This window comes from Aegilops tauschii, chromosome 1 (assembly GCF_002575655.3).
Source record: "Aegilops tauschii subsp. strangulata cultivar AL8/78 chromosome 1, Aet v6.0, whole genome shotgun sequence".
Classification (NCBI taxonomy): Eukaryota; Viridiplantae; Streptophyta; class Magnoliopsida; order Poales; family Poaceae; genus Aegilops; species Aegilops tauschii.
The window spans coordinates 122,498,623-122,520,436 of record NC_053035.3 but is presented as its reverse complement, the minus strand read 5'-3'; the positions used below and the strand labels follow the sequence as shown (position 1 = coordinate 122,520,436).

Below are 21,814 nucleotides of genomic sequence, written 5' to 3'. Positions count from 1 at the left end.
CTGTGGTACATGTGGTGAGCTTCAATTTGTACTAGAGTTAGTTTCAAGTTTTATCCTTGTTGCAGTAAAAAAATTAAGGCTGGATTAACCACCATGTACATCTTTAATTACTTTTAAATAAGAAATATAATCAAAATATTCTTTTGAATTGATAAAATTTATATAATTTGTACAAGTACATGAAGGTGGAACAGGAGGAAGGGTGGGAGAAGATTAGATATCGTTTCATTTTCTTGCAAGGAGAGGATGGTTACGAAGAAATGACAAGAAATGGAGAGGGAATCAGTTTTATTACTGTATGGATGGAAACCACATGCCAGCTTGTCCAACATATTTCTATGTTGAGTCAATTATTCGATCGCTATGTTTTTTTATTCCATGGCAATGCATGGTCATTCAACTATTCAAATTTACAGGTTGTTCATCCACTTTTTTCAAGCTATTTACATATTTGTCACTTGTCAGCAAGTTTGCATATGGTGCTAGGAAGTGAACATAAGGACACATAAACGTTGCATTTTGAATATGAAATAAACTCAACATCCAAATAACAAATTCGTTGCTCTGTCCATCAGTGAGCAGGAAATGTAAGCATCCTTCTAAATAAGATATTACCTATCTTGAAGCTGGAAATGCAAGAATTCTTCTAAATAAGATATTAGTTATCTACATGATGGAAATGCAAGCATCCAAAATTTACAACAATATTTCTAAAAACTGGAAACAAGCTTGCAATCTTGATACAAGAATGAAACATAAGCAACATCACAAAGTTTGCTATTTCTTTTGAAACATAATTACCAACAAGTGATATACATGTGAACTTACAGTTTATTCAAATTGGAATGCGGCTCACTCTACTAAAAAGGACGATGTCACTCACTCCGACTAAAAACGATCATCTACTCGCATTTAGCATCTGACCAATGAATATATATTGTATATGAGTTTTCTATTTTTTATTTTAATATTATTTATATGTCTACTTTTGTAGATCAAAGATCAAAACTGATGGCTTTTTATTGACAAAGCTTTATGATGAACCAGACTGACAAATCATCGGGTTTTAAACAATCAGAAGAGATGCATACAAATAATTGTTCTTTATATATTTGTTGTGCATGATAATACAAAAGGTATTTTTCTATACATATTTATTTTTACAGAGTATGAAAGAGATGGAGATGGATTATGTCAACGTTAAAAAAGAATCCATCGACAAGGGTGTTGAGGCGATGTCATTGGAAGGGTCCAAAAAATTCATTAAGATTTATACAACAAAAGGCCCGTGGCAACGCACGGACATTGTACTAGTGTTTACAAAGACTGAGCTCTCACTAATGTCAATGCAGAAGCCGGTAGATCAAACGGTGGAGTAACATGACCTTGATGACAGAGTCGGCGGTTCAAATTTATCTCCACCTAGGGCCTCCCAGCCTAATAACCTCCTCGGCACATGAATCATGGTGAAGCCGCCTGGCATCACCGTCATCCTTCTTCTCAGTTACGTCGCCGTACAGGTCTTTCAGCTTAGCTAGGTTACTCGAGGCAGCAGCAGCCTTCTCTTTGCTTGTATCCCCAAATGGACTAGATCGATGCTCATTCTTGCTCCGACTCCGGCTCCTGCTCCTGCTACGACTCCGGCTTCTGCTCCTATGACATGAGCTGGAGCGTCTGTGTCTACTGTTGTCACACTCGCTTCGGTAATCCCTTCTTTCTTCTGAATGCCTGGACCTGTAATAGTCACAATCCCTGCTGTCACGGTCATAATCACGCTCTCTGTCATGGCTTGAACGATCACGCTCTCGGTGACGGCTTGAACGGCCAGTATCTCGGTCATGGCTTGAGCGGCCAGTATCTCGGTCACAGCTTAAACGGTTACCTTCTCGGTCGTGACTTGAACGGTCATTGTAAGGCCACACCGTGCTTCTCTGTCGGTCATTGTAAGGCCCCTCCCGACTTACACTGCGACGAAATGGTGAAGATGATCTCCGATGATCATCTTGGGTGACTGTTCGCCGCACTAGGGAAGAATCCCGTGTGGAAGCACGGTGTGGCGCACGCTGTCCAAAAGAAACCGACAGAGAAGCTTTAACAGAAGAGGGGCGACGGGCAGTGTCCTCTGATCCGTGGCGACTGTCTCCAGTCACCCCAGAAAGCTTGGTAGGCAGCTTCATCTTCTCAAGATTGGTTGTTACTTGACGAACTACTGGAACAGGAACTCTTGGAAGGATACTATCAAAGTAGTACTGCACAAGGAAAACAGAGCAACATGCTGGTCAATATAAACTTGCTAACATAAAGTCAAATTAGGTGACACAATTCAATCCAATCTTGTGATATGGCCATTGAGAATCACAAATAAACCTTTAACCAACTATCTATGAATTTGACACAGCTTCTTGGAAAAGAGAAGTGCATATACTATGAACAAGCTATGCTGTTGAATCATGACTTGCCTGACTAAGAAATTTGTCCAGCTAGTTGGCATAGTTTCTGAACATATATACAATAAACACAAGATTAAAAACTGTTAACAGCATCAGAAAATAGAAGGTGAGAAGTAGCATGGAGAAATAAACTCATGTAGTATAGTAATCTAGTTCACATGAGAATTAAAAGGATTACATACAGAAAGGTGAGCCAATAGAGAAAGGAACAAACATTCTTCAGTTATAACGACATAAACAGGAAAAAAATGTCAAACAAACAAGTGCACTTATTTTTATTCTGAAAGCAAGAACTTGAGATGCAGACCTGTCCAAGTATAAGATCACGCACATATACACCCATGGTTGTCATGCGACCATTAGATCCAGGGGAGAATTCCTGCATCAAGTCAAAAATAATAATTATATGGCTAACTAGCTAATTAGTTAATAATGATGAAATCAAATGGACTCGATATATTTCCTTATTAATTATAAACTTGTATTCCTTGGTTTGTACACCATGACTTCTGCAATTAGCACATCTTTTTTGAACAAGCTAGTTGCAGGCCATATAGCTCATCTAATGGATTGTATCCACTTATTATTTGGAAATTAAATGGAAGCTCAATATGGTTATGGTCTTATGGACTTATGAAAGTACATATAACAGCAAAAAACATAAAAGTACAAGAAATATACAAATGAAAACTCAAAAACGGCAATACCTCATCATCCTTCAAGTAGGGCTCATACCATGTCCATAGGATCTTTGGATCTGCAACATACCGAAGATACAAAAATCCTATCTGCAAAAACAAACACCAATTGGTTATTTAGTAGAGGCCAGCTGATTATCTAACACGATAAATGAAGACAAACAAAAAATGCTCACAAATCCAATGCACAGACTGGTACACTACTGCTTGCAAACTTTGTTCATCCACGTGTCCTAGGACCAAAATCAAGACACAAGGCCATCCAAGAAAGCAGGTCATATGACTGTTAGTGGTTATAACCAAAATGTAATAAGTGAACGTAAAAAAAATGGAAGAGTTGATTGCTTAGGATAGGTTGATAACACCAGTTTGTCACTGCAAACATACTAACACTTCATTTTCGTACAACTTTGACATACAACCTAGTGCATGCATTAATCACAAACAAATGTAACGAGTAGACACAACAACCATGATGCGCGTATTTGTCAAAAGTAACTTATGTCAAAGAAACTTACAGCTCTAATGTATGGGGAGTCAGGATGCTTCAACAAACCATGCATCTGTTTCACAGTAAGCTTCATTGTGAAGAACTTGTAGAGGAGACAAAATGCAGTGGAAGGACCCCTGCAATTGCCAGTCATCCAAGGCTCCACATGATCAACTTGGTTGTAGATCTCGTCAATGACCTCATGATAGGTCTTCATCTGGTAGAGCTCCTTGAAGTAATCAGAAGAAAGAATATTCATACAGAGAACCTTCTCCATCAGCATATCAATGGGCTTCCCTGAAGTCTGTATCTCCATATTTCAGCGAACACAAACCTGGACCAAAAACAGAGGGATCCTCTTAGCTTAAAGCCTCAAAGCTTATGTCACACACAAGTAGAAAAGTATAATATAATGAACCTTTTCCCAAAATACGAAGAAAACTTGATTTAGTTCTGATAGAAATATTACGCAAATATTTACAGACATGCCACCTGAGAAAAATGCAGATCAGTCTTTACCTCAAATGGCTGAAAATTCATGTGTCCCTTACTACCCATGAAATGCCCAATTAAGCTCTCAAGGTCGACAAATTCTACTATGTTACTATCAGTGCGTCTGACAAGTGACAAGTAATGGCACGCAAGCAAACCTCGAGAGTGGCTGATAGTTTTACCATGTACTCAATTAAGAGAGTCCCCACTGTGATGTCCAGACAACCTGCACTGAGCCTTTTCCACTATCTAGCCTAAGGATTCCCCCCGATAACTTAATCCCTCCAAATCGCTGATGCGGATAAATGCAACCCACCATACACTTGTATTTCTATGGGGCCAAGTAGAACTAGACTAGAACTATTTTACACAAAGAATTTTCCATGGCCATTAATCACACAGATCATCGAAAACCCTATCGTTAACGTACACGATTTCGTCAGAGTACATTCTCATCTATTCCGCACCTAATAGCAAAAAGGGTCTCAAAATAGTAATTTGCCTCCACTTAACTAATAACTGGCGAGATGAATCTATGTACGCAGAGACAGAAAGAGATACTCACACGCAGGATGGCGAACCCAGGACCTCCTCGGCTTCCAAGAGCGCGGGCGGCTCGCGGAGACCCCCAAAGAAGACGGGATGACGACACTCGGTAGATGATGAACTCGTGGCGGCTTCGGCTTCGGCGGCGGCGGCGGCGGGTGAGATGGTTGGGATTCGTCGGTAGCTGGGAGGTAGCCGGAGATGGATGAGGGAGGGGAGGGGAGGGTCGGCTGTGGATTTGTGGAGGTGGGAGAGTCGCGTACGACTCGGAATCCAATCATCTATTGGGCTGTTCCAAGCAGCTGATGCCCTTTATTGGGCTCTCCGCGAGGTTTTGCCCGTTACAAAACCAGACTGCATGTTGGGCTCTTTTCCTCTTCTTTTTTCAAATTGATGGGAGATTTTATTGTTGTTATTCTTGGTTTCAACTTTTATTATTTTTATTACTAGCACAAATGCCCGTGCGTTGCAACAGAAAAAAATTCGGTTCCTATGAGCCATGGTTGACCGGGTCAAGGAACTATGTCAGGGGACAATGGTTCTTATGTCGGAAAACATATGTATCAGTTGAGGATCACGAGTTCACCACATGGATCTTAGGACATGGGGTACGATTCAGATTAAATTGATCTGATTGACAATGTTTTTTTACGAAAAAACGTTTGATGTATTAATAACATCATGACAATATAAAGAACATCAAAAGTAATAAAATGTAATAATTACAAAAATTTCATCGTGTGTTTCAATGAAAAATAAAATTAATGCAAATTTAGTCAGGAATATTAATGTTGATGGCAACGTCCGGAGAAATATTTCTAGTTCCTATGAACAAAGGTTGGCCGGGTCCGGAATATTAATAGCTGGAAGAACGATGTATCAATTGAATATCGAACATGGGGTACAATTCGGCTGATTGACAACATCTTTTATGGAAAAACTTTGATTTCTTCATAGCATCATGACAATATAAAGATCATTAAAGGTAATGGGATTTAAATAACTAATAAAAACTAAATCGTGTGTTTGAGCAGAAAATAAAATTCACGTAAATTTAGTAAGGAATATTAATGCCAACGGCAAGGTCCTCCTTTTTTAACCCCGGCAATGTCGTCCTTTACCATGTATTTAAATCATTGTGCAACGTCGTCTCCTTTTATTACGGGAACTCCTACTATACTTCCTATCATTTATCTTGCATGTCAAGCTGCATAATTACCCCACAATCCTGGTAACGTCCTCCTTTACCATGCATTTAAATCAGTGTGCAATGTCCTATGTTGATGTGCAAAAGAATCACAAAACCTACTTCACGTGACATTACACACCACTTATATCCAATTCTCACAAGCGTTGAAATAAGGTTACCCTCGTCTTTATAAGATGCATATTCGCGTGTTTTCCCACGGGTTGCAAATTTTTTTTGGATCATGAAGTGTTGATGTGAAGAGGCCAACCCAATGTCCTGAGAAATGCTACACTTACACCCTGATTCCTACTGAATATTGTTACGGGCTGAGCTGTGAAACATTGATTGAAAAGCAGGAGGGGATGGGACCCGCATTGAAAATCAGGGGTGGGAGAGATTGGCGGAGAAGAGTCCGTAGGTGATTTCCGTGTCATGTTGCCCGTAAGTGTAGAATTATCGCAACGTCCTTTGTTGGCGCATATTTCAGCTCTACACTGACATCGGATGGAATAATAATGTTGCATGAAATTTTCTTTTAGCGGGAGAAACATACAGTGTAATTCCTGAGAGTTTAATAATTAATTTAAAGGATCTTTTAGATTATCAAAAGATTTGAATCCTAAAGATTTTGATTATTTAGGTTTTCTGTTTTCACTTAAGATTATTTGATTTGAAAGATTATCTATCTTCTTTCCTAATGTTTTTTTGCCCTATTTGGGCTTGGCCCAAACGCAAGGAAAAATGATACTTTCTCCCATGGGTCTCTCCCATACTCTCGTTCGTGCGCATATAGATGTATGGTTCAAAATGCGAAGTACCTGTGGTTGGATAGTTATAAGGATAGTGGTATCCTAACCCACCAGAATCCAAGTCCTAGACTTGACACTGTGGCCCGCATTATTTTAATTTTATTTCAGACTTTCATCGATGTTCGTTTAGTGAGAGAAGACGTTTCTCTTGCTGAAGGTGTTCATAAAGTTAGTCGTGTGCATGTGTGCGTTCAAGAAATGAGTATATATTCGTGTTTGTGAGTGGTTTCAATTATACTAGGTTAAAAAACCCTAAAGTATGTATTGTGCATCCTCCTTTTCTTAATTAACAGGGAAGGATTAAAAAAATCTGAGATAAACAACTTTTGGCTGTGTGTTCCAGCCGGCACGTACACCATTAGTCATCCTGTCACGTGTACGCCTCGCTCTAGCAGAGAAGGCCACGCTTCAAAGCTTATCATTTCATCTCCACCCTCCACCGCTCGTTCTATTTTCTGTCGCTCCATCTCTCTCATCTCTATCTGGTTTTCGTAATTGAAGTAGCACATGGCAGAGCAGGCTGTGACCCCGCGCTTGTTGCGGCGAGCGGCGATGATGCCCGGCTGCGACCCCGCGCTTGTTGCGGCGAGCGCCGATGATGCCCGGCTGCGACCCCGTGCTGCCGTGTGTTTGGTGTCTGCCTCTTTGCCCTCCCCCTGGCTGCCATGCCCGTGTGCACGTCATCGCTTGCCTCTTGCCGTTCCTCCTACCACGTCGCTCCTCGGTGCTTCTAGATGGAGGTGGTTGCTACACCTTTGTCGCCTCCCAAGTCCCAACCCACCTCCGTCGCCTCACCTAATCCCCAAAGCTCCACCTTCGGCGAGCCAAATCAAGGATGACCAGGGCAAGCTCTACCGCATCAAAGGCTTCACCGCGGGTCCGTGGCCACCTTGGCCAAGGCCGATGCTGCACGCCGCTGTTGTCTTCTTGCTGACGGGCCGCCCTGCTCGGTTGCTCTGCCAGCCCGCACGCACATGCACAGCTCGAGCTTGCTTCTCTTCCCCTGCAAAGCTTCCCCTATGTGTCCTCACCCTGCTCGTGCTTGTTAGATAATAACGAGAAATAAACGAGACAAAGAGACACGGATTTTTACGTAAAAACCCTTGCGGGAGAAAACCACGGACGCACGAAGGCGCAATCACTATGAGGAGGAGTATTACAAGCACGAGACGACAGGCCGTCTTAGGTGCGACTACATGGGATATATATGAGGGCAATACATGAGAGTTCTTGGAGGACAAGTAAACGAGTTGTACTCATACGCGTCGACGTCAACGCAAAGGCCCACCCCAGTTGTACTACGTCTAGTTCAATACGGTATAATTTAGATCACAATTTAACAATCTCCACCTTGATCCAAATTCCCTCCAGTAGTCAGAAGAAAGTAAATAACTCCATCCAAATCAGCATAAACACCTTGTGCGTCAAAGTCCATAGGACTAGTGAGAAATAACAACTAAGCCTGAGCAAAGCTCAAACTTATTGGTCGGAACTGGCTTTGTCATCATATCAGCAGGATTATCATGAGTACTTATCTTGCATACCTTCAAATCGCCTTCAGCAACAACATCTCGAATATAATGAAATATGACATCAATGTGCTTTGTCCTCTCATGATACATTGGATTCTTTGTAAGATATATGGCACTTTGACTGTCAGAAAATATGGTAGGGCAAGATGAATCTCCACAAAGCCCAGTATACAAACCTCTCAACCAGATAACTTCTTTGCATGCCTCAGAAATAGCCATATACTCGGCATCAGTAGTGGAACAAGCCACAATAGACTGCAAAGTTGCTCTCCAACTCACAGCACAACCACCAATGGTAAAAACATAACCCGTGAGTGATCTTCTCTTATCCAAATCACCAGCAAAATCAGAATCAACAAAACCAACAAGTCCATCTCTAGTTTTCCCAAACTGTAAATAAGCATTAGAAGTACCTCGCAGGTATCTGAAAATCCACTGAACTGCTCTCCAATGCTCTTTTCCAGGATTAGCCATGTATCTACTGACAACACTCAATGCATAAGATAAATCCGGACGAGAACAAACCATGGCATACATAAGTGAACCAACTGCACTCGAATAGGGAACTCTAGACATGTACTCAATATCTGCATCTGACTTAGGACCTAAGGCTGATGATAACTTAAAGTGTGCAGCTAACGGAGTACTTACTGGCTTGGCATTATGCATATTAAAACAACGAAGAACTTTATCAATATATCCCTTATGACTAAGATACACTTTTTCAGATGGTCTATCTCTGGATATTTCCATGCCAAGAATTTTCTTTGCTGCACCCAAATCCTTCATCTCAAATTCATTACCCAATTGCTTTTTTAGTTCATTAATCTCTGACATACTCTTTGCAGCAATAAGCATATCATCAACATAAAGGAGCAAATAAATAGTTGAACCTTTGACAGTTTTCAAATAAACACAACTATCATAATTAGACCTTTTGAAACCTTGAGAGAGCATAAAGGTGTCAAATCTCTTGTACCACTGTCCAGGGGATTGCTTCAATCCATAAAGAGATTTCTTTAACTTACAGACAAGCTTTTCTTTTCCAGGAATAACAAAACCTTCAGGTTGTTCCATATAAATATCCTCTTCTAATTCTCCATGTAAAAATGCAGTTTTAACATCCAATTGTTCAAGCTCAAAATCATGCATGGCAACAATACTGAGTAAAGTGCGAATAGAGCTATGCTTCACAACAGGAGAAAAGACTTCGTTATAGTCAATACCTGGAATCTGACTGTAACCTTTAGCAACTAACCTTGCTTTATATCTTGTCTCATCATTAGGAGAAACACCTTCTTTCCTCTTGAAAACCCACTTGCAATGAATAGGTTTCTTCTCTCTAGGCAATTTTACTAAATCCCAAGTGCCATTATTTTCAAGTGATTCCATCTCATCATGCATAGCGGTCATCCACTTATTACTATCACCAGAAATAATAGCCTCGGTATATGAAGAAGGCTCAACATTACCTTCAATTTCTTCTGCAACAGATAAAGCAAAAGAAACAATATTGCACTCTTCAATTAACCTGTCAGGTTTATTAATACCCCGCCTAACTCTGTCACGTGCAAAATTCCAACTGGGTGGAACAATAGGCTGATTTCGAGTGGGAGTGACATGTTCATCATCAACGACGGGATCATCATGTGCATCAACAATTTCCTTACCAGATGTATCACCTGAATCAATAACATGCTCCACCTGAACAGTAGGCTCCTGAACAATAGGCTGTTGTTCACTTTCTACGGGAACATTAGTAGATGAAACATCATGTAACATAGCAGATTCATTAAAAATAACATTTCTGCAAATAACAACCTTCTGGGTTTCAGGATTCCACAATTTAAAACCTTTAACACCAGACTTATAACCAAGAAAGATGCACTTAACAACCCTAGGCTCCAATTTTCCATTATCAACATGAGCATAAGCAGTGCAACCAAAAACTCTCAATTGTGAATAATCAGCAGGTGAACCAGACCATACCTCAATTGGAGTTTTCTTATTAAGAGCAATAGATGGTGAACGGTTAATGAGATAACAAGCAGTGGAAGCAGCCTCAGCCCAAAAACGCATATGCAAACCTGCATTGGACAACATGCAACGGGCTCTGGAAATAATGGTCATGTTCATACGCTCAGCAACACCGTTTTGTTGAGGAGTATAAGGAACGGTGTAATGTCTGACAATGCCTTCAGACTTGCAATAATTCTTAAATTGCTTAGAACAGAATTCCATACCATTATCAGTGCGAAGTATTTTTACCTTCTTTTCAGTTTGTCTCTCAATCATAATCTTCCACTCCTTTATGCTTCAAGAAATAAGGCCAAACTTTTCTCGAATAATCATCAATAATAGTCAGCATGTAACTAGCACCACCTAGTGACTTCTTGCGAGATGGTCCCCATAAATCAGAATGGACATAATCAAGAATGCCTTCGGTTGTATGAGTCAAAGTGTTGAACTTCACCCTCTTATGCTTGCCGAAGATACAATGCTCACAAATTTTTAATTTACCAGGTTCATATCCATCAAGAAGACCTCTCTTATTTAACTCTGCCAAACCAAGTTCACTCATATGTCCAAGACGCATATGCCAAAGGTTAGCAGCATCACAATCAAAATTCTTTGAAATAACTGGAGTAGCGTTACCTGAAACGGTAGAACCTCGAAGGTAATAAAGACCATTGGTCGAACTCAAATCACCTTTCATCACAATAAGGGAACCTTTGGTGACTTTCAAAACACTATCTCCACCTGAATACTTGTATCCCTTTGCATCAAGGGCACTCATAAAATTAGATTTCTCTTCATCTTCGGAATATACCGAACATCTGTCAAAGTTCTGATTATGCCATCAAACATCTTGATTCGAATAGAACCTATGCCTTCAATCTTGCATGGTGAATTATCAAAACCCAAAACGGAACCAGCAGCAGAAGTGGAATCAAAAGTATTAAACCAATCTCTATGTGGACACATATGAAAAGTGCATGCGGTGTCAAGCACCCACTCATCATTGGTCTCAGCACATCCAGCAATAATGACAAGAGCATCATCGGAACTATCATCACGAGCAACGTTAGCAGAATTTTCACCTTGTTTGTTACCTTTCCTCTTTTCTTTATTCTGCAACTTGAAACACTCTAAGATGTCATGCCCATCTCTCTTGCAATATCTGCAATATTTCTTGTCTCTGGATTGCGACCGACCCCTGTAGCCGTTCTTACTTTTGCCTTTGTTTCCATTATTGGAGTTCTTCTCCTTTGTCCTGCCACGAACAGATAATCCCTCGGCTTGGGATGAACCCGAACCATCATGAGGCACCATTAATTTCATCTTCTCCTTAGAGTTCAAAGCTTCATAAACTTCATTAAGCGTGAGAGTATCACAACTGTATAATATGGTGTCTCTAAAATTGGTATAAGAACTTGGCAGTGAACAAAGTAACATTAAAGCAGTATCTTCCTCTTCATACTTAACCTCCATTGCAGCTAGATCATATATGATCTCTTTAAATTCAGAAATATGATTCAAAACATTACCTCCCTCGGGTAACCCGTGCAGGAATAATTTTTGCTTCAAATGCATCTTGCTGGTGAGATCTTTAGTCATGCAAATCCCTTCCAGCTTTAACCATAGAGCGGCGGCAGTTTTCTCGCTCAAAACTTCTGCAAAATATTATTATGCAAATGGAGTTGAATCTGTGACAGAGCCTTACAATCAATTCTTTTCTCCTCATCAGTCCAGTCCTGAATTCTGTTCTTCCCAAAACTATTCAGTGCTTCGTCATAGTCGGACTGTGCCAACAACGCCTGCATCTTGACTTGCCATAGGGTAAACCTTGTGTCACGGTCCAACAGCGGAAGATCGTACTTCATGGATGCCATGAGTAGATTAATCTGTGTGCACAAAGTAGTACAAGCCGGTAGAAAAAAATCTTGATAGAATTAGTACGCGGGTTAAACAAACAGAGTAAATAGCACCTGGATATCGTTTGGATGTGGATGTAGCAATTTGAGAAGGAAAAAGTAACCCTGTAGCCTTCACGTGTAGGACAGGAGTACTAGTGGAGGTACTTGCTGATTGCTACGGGCTTGCTCAATCTTCACGTGATCAGAAGTAGTACTACTACTTGAATTACTCGATCAGCAGCTACGCGAGAGCAGCGGCTAGCGGATCGACGTGGAGCTCACACACAGGAATCCTCTCGGGACTTGAAGCGCTGGGTAGGCGAGCCAAGCAAAACCGATCAGGCGGATCGGCGAAACCTGCGATTTTATGGATCGCAGAGGCGGTTCACAGACGAAATCGGTCTCAGCGACTTGCAACGCGACGCCAACCGCAACCCTAATTCTTTTGTCTCAAATCTCGTATCTGCAACTTGGCTCTGTATACCATTTGTTAGATAATAACGAGAAATAAACGAGACACGAATTTTTACGTGGAAACCCTTGCGGGAGAAAACCACGGACGCACGAAGGCGCAATCACTATGAGGAGGAGTATTACAAGCACGAGACGACATGCCGTCTTAGGTGCGACTACATGGGGTATATATGAGGGCAATACATGAGAGTTCTTGGAGGACAAGTAAACGAGTTGTACTCGTACGCGTCAACGTCAACGCAAAGGCCAACACCAGTTGTACTACGTCTAGTCCAACACGGTATAATTTGGATCACAATTTAACATTCCCCTATGTGTCCTCACCCTCTGCCTTATCTCAGTCTCCCGGGCACGCTCTCCCTTCCCTTCTTTCCTAGTTCTTTCACCTGAGAAGGCGCCTCACCAGCGCCCGACCTCGCCGCCGCGCCTCCCCACGCCTGCGCATGCTCCGCCCTGCCGGCGCGCCGCTCGCCGGAGCCGAGTGCCATCGCCGCCTCAGGTGAGCGGGCACGCTTTCCCTGCCCTTCTTCCCTAGTTCTTGCACAAGTGCCTCACCAGCGCCCAACCTCGCCGCCGCGCCTCCCCACGCTTGCGCATGCTCCACCCGGCCGTCGCTTCGCTCGCCGGAGCCGAGCGCTGTCGCCGCCCCAGGTGAGCAGCGCCGCAGCCCTGCCACATTTCCCCTGCTCCCCCTTCCTCTTGTCTCCCTCTAACCTCTCTCTGCCATAGGCACCTGGAGCTCCCTCGTCGGCCGATGCGCCGTACCGCCCCGCGGCCTACAGATCCGGCCAGCCTCCATTGCCCTTGCCGTTCCCGCGCCCGGATCTGGCCGGAGTGGTCGCCATCGTGCCCGCCCGTGTAGGCATCGCGGCGGCCTCCTCCTCGCCTCGAGGGCGAGCTCCCTATTGACCGCGTTCGAGCAACAGTTAAAATTGTACTGCGGGTTCAATTTCCGGAAAATTCAAGGGCTTTTCTGCAAAATACCAACGACGTATGGGCAGAAACCCAATTTGCTTTATTATTAGGTAAAGACTAGAACAATGCCCATGTGTTGCAACGGGATATAAATATTCTACTAATATATTAGCTTATGATTTACCTGTCCATAATAATGTGATTGTGTAAATAAATGTTCGTCAAATTCTGCCCCTGAATTACCTTATATTTTGATCAGAAGTTTGGAAGTAAATTAAAGTGGAATTGGTTTCGAATCTAAGTAACTTAAGTTGATTGATTATCATACAGGGAATGTTGGAATGAAGGGGTGATGGGAAGAAAGGTGAAATGAGAACCTTACGTTTTTTTAAGTGGTAGAGATTGTTTTTTCGCTCAAAAAACTTTTATTATTTTTTAGAAAAAAACAAAGTCACAAGTACAACTGTACAAGGCACAGGCAGAGTCGTATAGGCTAACTAGCCGGTTTCCTCGCACCGCCAACGCTTGATGCACTTTGGCGGTGTCTGTTTTAGTTTTAGATAACAAATTCATCTTCGACATCATTGTACACAGCTGGTTTCTTCAACCGTGTGTCCTGTAGAGCGCATAATTAATTATCGCATTCGAGTGTCCATCATTACCCTTTTGTGTAACTTTGACCTCATCACCCACGGGTAAACTTATGACCGAAGTCATTCGACACACTTCGATTTTACAAAGCTTTTTTGCCTATAAACACCCATGATTTGCCCCTCTTCTAGCCGACGCGTGGCCAAACTAGCCGAGCGGGAAGCTTGCGCGGTAAACTACGCGGTTGCGCGGGAACAGGCTCACCAATGATACATTTGGCGCATCTTCGAGCCCACGCGTGGTCAAACTAAACTCGTGTGGAGTTCTCAAGCGTGCACTGGAGTCCTCAGCTATAAACGCGGTGACAAGACGTGACGATTACAGGCCGGCCGACCTCCATTTATTACAGCGGCCATTTACCCCTTGTGTCTCTTCAACCTTTCGATCGCGCCCCACTATTGCAAGAAGCACACCCACCACGACAAATTCTTAGAGGGTATCCTGGGTGGCTCCAATGGCGCTCCGAGCGCTGCCGACGACGAGCAGCAGTTCACCATGCATGCCGTGGTGGACACCCACAAAAGGTTTCACGGAGCTCTCGGTGGTGTACACCAACAACCCGGTCTAGGTGGAGCATTCCATCCACATCGTGGAGCTGTTGCTTGCTGAGGAGAAGTACAAGGTGGTCGGGTTCGACCTCGAGTACACCCGCGCTCGTACCGGGTCTCGTCCCAAGGTCGTCGTCGCCCAGATGTGCATGCGCAATCACGTCCTCGTCTACCACTACTGCATGGTCACAAGGCCTTGCGAGCGTTTCGCCAGGTTTGTCAACAGCCCCCACTACATGTTCGCTATGGTGGACATCACCAACGATGTAAAGGTGCTCAAGAATTCGGGCATCACCTGCTAGGATCTTGTCGACATCCACGACCAATACAAGATCTGGGGCAGCAACGAGCATGAGAAGGACTCACTGGTTCACCTCGCCGAGGCCATCATCGATCCCTACTACAGAGACATGAAGGATTCCTGCAATAAGGACAAGCGTGCCTGGCACTCGGCCTGGATGGAGAAACTCGGCAAAGCTCACGTCGTGTACGCGGCCAAGGAGGCGTACATGAGCTACGAAGTGTACAGGCGGATCGTTGACATGAGGAAGTGCCTCCTTCCCCAAAACGGCCAGGGATCCAGCCGGAAGCAGAGAAATGGCAAGCGTCATCGCAACAAGAAGTAGATGATTATATCCTCGTTTTTCCTAGTTTAGTATGCATGTAATTGCTTACTTGATGTGTGGAAATGTTATGTGTGTAGTCACTTGTGTAATTGTATGCTTAATTTGGTTATGCAATTCTATCTTTTTAAGTATATATGTTGATGCTTTGTAGACAGAGCGTACGTAGATGTTGTGCGAACAGAACAAATCACATCGCACATGGACTAAACAATGGAACCCGTCGGTGATGTTTTCATCAATCACTCACAATTGTGTACCAACAATCGTTTGCTCACAACACACATGGCTTGTTAAAAGAAATCGTCTGTGTTGTTATCAGTCTTCCCACACATTTCCGATTGCAGACCTGTTTGCCGCGTATCACACACATCTTGTTAAGTTGAACCGTATCTGTTCTCTTGGCTCATCGCAAACAGTTCATCCGAGTAAACTGCATGCCGTATATCGCACACACATTCATCGGGCTGACCGTTTCTTTTGTATTGCCTAATCACAAACAGTTCATCCGAGTGAACTGTGTGCCGTATATTGCACACGCCTTCATCTGGCCGTCCGTTTCTGTTATTTCGTCTCATCACAAACGGTTCATCGGAGCGAATTGTATGCCATATATCGGACACACCTTGATCTGGCTGCCCGTTTCTGTTGTTCTGTCTCATCGCAAACAGTTCGTATGGATCAACCGTATGCCCCGCATCGCACACGCACCTAAAATCTGAACCGTGTTTGGTTTATCCACCATCGCAAATGTTTTGCATCTTTTTTGATGATTTTTTACATCATTGTTTGTGATTAATGAATCGCACACAGTTTCGTCGATGGGTCTCTGATTGTAGTGTCGCGTTAGCAGCATCCTGTAGTAGTGATTGTATACCCTTCTTCCCACCATGCATGGTTCTGGCGAGGTCGTATTTCAGAAAAGAAAAGAAAAAGAAAAAGGAGAAAGGAAATAAAAATGAAAAGAAAAAGGAAATGAAAACAAAAGGAAAGGAATAGAAAAAAAGAAAAAAGGGGAAAGGGAAAAAGAAAATGAAAAGAAAAAGGAAAATAAAAGAAAAAGAAAAATGTGAGAAATAGTAGCGGGTTTGTAACAAAAAATTGAAGTAAAATTAAAAGGAAAAAGAATGGAATAGAAAAGAAATGAAAGGAAAAAAGGAAAAATAATAAAAAGAAAAGAAAAAAGGAAAGGAAAGGAAAGGAAAAAGTAAAAAGAATAAAAATAAAATTATAGCAGTAGCGCGGATTTTGTACCCGAGCTATAGCTAAACACCATAGCAGTAGCGCGTTTTTTGAACCCGCGCTATAGCTAACTTAGCTACCCGCGCTACTTCTACTTTTGATTTAACCCCTGGGCGGGCCTACCTCCTTTCTCCCCAACTCCCCATTCTTCCCCATCCCTCTCACCTCCTCGCCGTCACCGAAGCCCGCCCTCGACCCCCTGCCTCCTCGCCCTCACTGGAGCCCGCCGTCGACCGCCTGCCTCCTCGTGGTCGACGCCCCTGCGTCCTCGACGTCGCCTCGCCTCCGACCCTCCTGGGAGCCGCATCTCCCCTGACCTCCACCTCCCCTCCGCCGTCTCTCCCGAGCACCCTCTCTGTAAACCCCCACCCTCCTATCTCTCTCTGCCTCGGTTCTTCCTGCCATTAGGGTTCTAGGGTTTAACTAGGGCATTAGGTTAGAGAAGTTAGGGCAGTATGGTTTAACTAGGGCGGTAGGGTTTAATTAGAGTTTTTGTTTTCATAGATGTTTTTTAATGAACAAAATGAAGAAAATGTTATTAGTTTGGTACATTACTATAACTAGGTTAATTACTAGGATATTTGTATTCGTGCTGCTAGTAGTGGTGGTACCAGTAGATATTAATTAGGTTAACTAGATGTTCATATATGTTGCAGTTGCTGCTAGTAGTAGTGGTACATTAGGTTAATTAGGTGAATTTAACTGAATTTTATATGATTAGAAGTTAACTGAATGACCTAAATGAATGAAATTAGTAGTTAACTGAATTTGTTCATTTCATCATGATAGAGCACTAAAGTTAATTGAATTTTGTTTTATTAGTAGTTAACTGAATTTTGTTCTACACTTAGTTTTCGAGTTAGCTTCTGAAATTTGGACATGTGGTTGCTCATGTATATTTGGACATGTGTTGCGGTGTCGAAGATGGATATTTGAACATTGTTTGCAGGGAATTTGATTTCAAGTGGCCTATGTTTTGCCAGATTGTTGATTCATTTCCGTTCTGGAAAATTTCAGGCGCTCGATTTATCCACTTTTTAGCAAAGGTCATGCCCAAATTTTCCGTGAATTTCAGCATGACTTGTGCTAGAAACTAGGATATATCGAGTGTCCAGGATTTGCTGGAACGAGAATGAATCAACATTTCAGTAAAACATATGCCCTTTTTTATGTCATTATTCATTTTATTAGGTCTAGAATTAAGCGAGCAGACTTAATCGTAGGAAACATGGCTAACAACAATGAAGGTGGGGGTTCTGGTAACTGTGAAGACGTCTATTAGGCGGCACACAACTTTTTCGAGTATCTGGACGAACAACGGCGGTTGCAGGCCCCCCTGTCACATCCGAGGGTTGCACCGACACCGACACCGGCATTGGCACCGATGCTGGTAGAGAACCAAAAGCGAAGAGGATACATCGCCCAAACCAGCTCGACACTATAATACTGGTGGTCATGGCGGTGGACCTCGAAAATTTCGAGCCAAAGCCTGATGAAGCGCGCAGTTGCTACGACAATCAAATAGGATGCATCCTATGGGAAACCGCCACCATCAACGTGATAACTTAAGGAAGATACCAAATATGGAGCACTTCCTCCTAATGAAGTTGCATCAGAGATTCTTGTTCCCCGACCGAGATGAATCGAACATCCATCACCGTGGCTAGACCCGGCAATCAAGAAGATAAACAACAAAGCCATGGGCAAGTTTAGCAGCGCGTTGTCTGCCTAGAAAGTAAGGGTGATAAGTCAGATCGGCAAAAAGGAACCCTACTCCGAGATTGTAAAGGATAATCCGACAATTATGGAAGAGCAGTTCGAAATTTTCAAGGCGACTTGCACTACTAAAGAAAAGTTGGAGTACATGAAGGGGCTTCAAGAAAGGAACATGGGGTACCACTGCCTCGGAAGTCGTGGTTACTCGGGCAAGAGGCACATACGGGCCAAAGAGGATGCAGAACGTGAAAGTCTGGGGCTCCCAGACCCCTTGGCGGAGTTCACCGTCCCGCAGGTGCATGACTTCATCAGGGTCTGGTACACTTGGGACAGAGTCAACAAGGTTTTCAAAACGGACGTGCCCACGAGGGAGTTCATGAGACTGCTGGTAATTATTAATTTACCACCTTATTTTAGCTTCTGATCAATTCGGCTACATGTTTAGTCACATTTGTAAATGATCCATGTTCCTTTTGCAGAAAGAGCAGCACAGGATTGCAGTCGAAAGTGACTCGACGTCTGAGTCGTCGGCGAGGCCCAAGTGGGACACCCCTTTCAACCGGGCCTTGAACATAATGAAAGGACTCCCGTTGGACAAGCGGCCATCGTATGGACGCGTGCAAGGCGTCAGAGACGGGGCCATGTGGAAATACTACTACCATGAGGATGCCGAGGAGAGAAAGCAGAGATGGAAGTTAAACAAAATGAACATCGACAAGAAGGTTGAGATTGCGGTCAATAAGAAATTAGATGAGACCAAAGAAGCGATACAACCTGAGTTGGTGAGCGAGGCAGGCAAAGCAGCGGTAGCTGCGTGCAGAGAGAAATGGTATCTTCATTTGGTGCCTTGATTCTGGCTGTCATCAATTGGGCGAAGCAACATCCAGATAAAGAGGCAGCGGACTTTCCCCTTCCCAGCTTCGTCGGGAGCAACTCGGTGAATGTTGCACCAGCACCTGCTCCCACACCTGCTCATAGCAACCTGTCCTCCGTCTCCGGCGTGCTCGGCGGGGCTTCGTCTTTGGCTGAGCTCGATGCCCTCACAATAACTACCTGTCACACCAACCCTCATCTATAAATATATATATAATCTCCCGTTTCCATTGCCTTCCGGACGTCTCACATCGCAGACATATCTTCGCAGGCCGACGAAACCCTGTGCACCATATTGTACACCATTAGCAGCCAGAAGGTGGATGCGGGAAAGGCGATGATAGTGAAGCTGAAGGAACACTTGTTCCACAACCGTCCGATGCCCCTGCCATCTTCAAGGTTTCCGTTGCCAGTGTCAAAGCGGGCCACGGGAATTTGGCTCCTATGGTAACACTAGGGGGAGATGACGATGAGACCCTGTGGCGGCTTGGCGATTGCAAGAGTTGGGTCCTATTGTGGCCGAAGAGTCTCCTTTGTCTGGAGGCGGCCGAGAGGACACCAACGACCAAGCAGCCTCAACAAGGTATGAACACCAACACCCCACCTACCCAATTAGCGATGTCTGTCATGCCGGGTGATAGCCAACGACGTGAGGAAGAGTCTCCATTAGTGGATGATGATGTCACTACCATCGAAGAAGCAATGGATGATGCCATGGACGAGGATGATGACCCTCTACGGTATCTCAATACCGGCGGCTATGATGATGGAGGATTGATGGCTCAGCAGTATGACTCGGGGTTTGAGCGTGATGAGTTGATGTCTGAATTGCCAGAGCAGGAACGTCTTAAGGCTAATTGCAAGAAGTATCTCTTCCTGCAATCCTCGCAGGACACACCTCCAGATGCTGCCTCAACCCAGCAACAACAACGCGAGGGTCGTGCAATGCTGAGCCCGAAAACACTGGGGGCGGTGGTCGGGGACGGTATGATAGGCTCACTTCCGGTACCAAAGAAGCACAGGAAGAGATCGACGAAAGGCCCTAGTGGCACCAAAGCTGCTTCTATCTGCCAGCCGGTTCCGCCGCCTCGGATTGCAGACTATATACCTATCAAAGGTGCGGCGAAATTCCATGTCCCCGGTGATCCGATCCTACCTAAGGCAGCGCTAGAGGCCATAGACGGCGAACTAAGGAGACTTCATGATGATGTACTATTGAGAGAGAAAAGCCTTCTCGTCTCGAAAAATCCAAGATACCGGCTCTACATGGTTAACGTGCCACAACAAAGGTTGCATGTCCAAACATTCCCCGCGGATAAGTTCTTCCTTCGATTTGATTACCTCTTCGACATGTGATATGTCTCCAACGTATCTATATTTTTTTATTGTTCCATGCTATTATATTATCCATATTGGATGTTTTATATGCATTATTATGCTATTTTATATCATTTTTTGGGACTAACCTATTAACCTAGTGCCGAGTGTCAGTTGCTGTTTCTTTCATGTCTTTGTCTTTTATAAAAAAATCAATACCAAACAAAGTCCAAATAGAAACAAAACTTTTTGACATTTTTTCTTGGACCAGAAGACACCTAGGAAGCTTCGAGAGGAGGCCAGAAGCCCCACTGGTGAGCCACAAGCTCACCAGGTGTGCCCTAGGGGGGGCGCCCTATGAGCTTGTCCCCCCCCCCCCGTGGCTCCTCCAACCCAAATCTTAGCTCCATAAATACCCAAATATTCCCTGTATACCGGAGGGCACACCAAACATACTTTTCCGCCGCCACAAGCTTCTGTCCTCGTGAGATCCCATCTTGGGGCCTTTTCCGCTACTCTGCCAGAGAGGGATTTGATCATGGAGTGCTTCTACATCAACCTTGCAGCCCTTCCGATGATGTGTGAGTAGTTTACCATAGACCTACAGGTCCATAGCTAATAGCTCGATGGCTTATTCTCTCTCTCTTTGATCTTCAATACAATGTTCTCCTTGATGTTCTTGGTGATCTATTCGATGTAATCTTATTTTGCGGTGCGATTGTTGAGGTCCAATGAATTGTGGACTTATGAGCAGATTATCTATGAATATTAGTTGAGTCTTCTCTGAACTCTTTTATGCATGATTAAGATGGCTTTGTATTTCTCTCCGATCTATTGATTTGGTTGGTCCAACTAGATTGATTTCTCTTGCAATGGGAGAGGTGCTTTGTTTTGGGTTCAATCTTGCGGTGTCCTCGCCCGGTGATAGAAGGGGTAGCGAGGCACGTATTTGTATTGTTGCCATCAAGGATAATAATATGGGGTTTATTTCATATTGAATGGATCTATCCCTCTACATCATACCATCTTGCTTAAGGCGTTACTCCGTTCTTGTTAACTTAATACACTAGATGCATGCTGGATAGCGGTCGATGTGTGGAGTAATAGTAGTAGATGCAGAATCGTTTTGGTCTACTTGTCCCGGATGTGATGCCTATATTCATGATCATTGCCTTAGATAACGTCATAACTATGCGCTTTTCTATGAATTGCTCAACAGTAATTTGTTTACCCACCGTATGTGTTCTTTCAAGAGAGAACCCTCTAGTGAAAACTATGGCCTCCGGGTATATTTTTATCATATTATTTTTAGATCTATAAAACATAAAAACC

The 21,814-nt window shown here is 43.5% G+C and overlaps 1 protein-coding gene and 1 long non-coding RNA gene across 6 annotated transcripts; one reads left to right on the top strand and one right to left on the bottom strand.

Moving 5' to 3' along the window:
- Nucleotides 1-1,200: 1,200 nt before the first annotated feature.
- Nucleotides 1,201-4,962, bottom strand: LOC109745850 (pre-mRNA splicing factor SR-like 1). 5 transcript variants are annotated; one of them, XR_002228659.4, is made up of 7 exons: nucleotides 4,696-4,961; nucleotides 3,667-3,972; nucleotides 3,325-3,381; nucleotides 3,158-3,238; nucleotides 2,758-2,829; nucleotides 2,460-2,496; nucleotides 2,154-2,249 (listed from the first exon to the last, which is right to left on the bottom strand). XR_002228659.4 is itself a non-coding variant. In XM_020304962.3 (6 exons), the coding sequence occupies exons 2-5, from the start codon at nucleotides 3,952-3,954 to the stop codon at nucleotides 2,464-2,466; spliced, it is 474 nt and encodes a 157-aa protein (XP_020160551.1). In that variant the 5' UTR covers nucleotides 3,955-3,972; nucleotides 4,696-4,961; the 3' UTR covers nucleotides 1,201-2,249; nucleotides 2,460-2,463. The 5 variants fall into 5 exon arrangements, 2 of the variants coding, with proteins under 2 accessions (XP_020160551.1, XP_020160550.1); XR_002228661.3 differs by lacking the exon at nucleotides 2,460-2,496 and having other exon boundaries at nucleotides 1,201-2,249; XM_020304962.3 differs by lacking the exon at nucleotides 3,325-3,381 and having other exon boundaries at nucleotides 1,201-2,249.
- A 7,444-nt stretch (nucleotides 4,963-12,406) lies between these two features.
- On the top strand, nucleotides 12,407-13,817 carry LOC120967731 (uncharacterized). Its single transcript, XR_005761453.2, has 2 exons — nucleotides 12,407-13,248; nucleotides 13,327-13,817. It is a non-coding gene; the product is annotated as an uncharacterized lncRNA (long non-coding RNA).
- The last annotated feature ends 7,997 nt before the right edge of the window (nucleotides 13,818-21,814 follow it).

Bases quoted from the DNA above. Each gene is read 5' to 3' on its own strand.
- LOC109745850 (XM_020304961.4), bottom strand. From the start codon at position 3,954: ATGGAGATACAGACTTCAGGGAAGCCCATTGATATGCTGATGGAGAAG. The intron at 3,239-3,666 runs GTAAGTTTCTTT...TTGTTTTTGCAG, and splicing joins ACTCCCCATACATTAGAGCT to ATAGGATTTTTGTATCTTCG. The intron at 2,250-2,757 runs GTCTGCATCTCA...TTCCTTGTGCAG, and splicing joins GTGATCTTATACTTGGACAG to TACTACTTTGATAGTATCCT.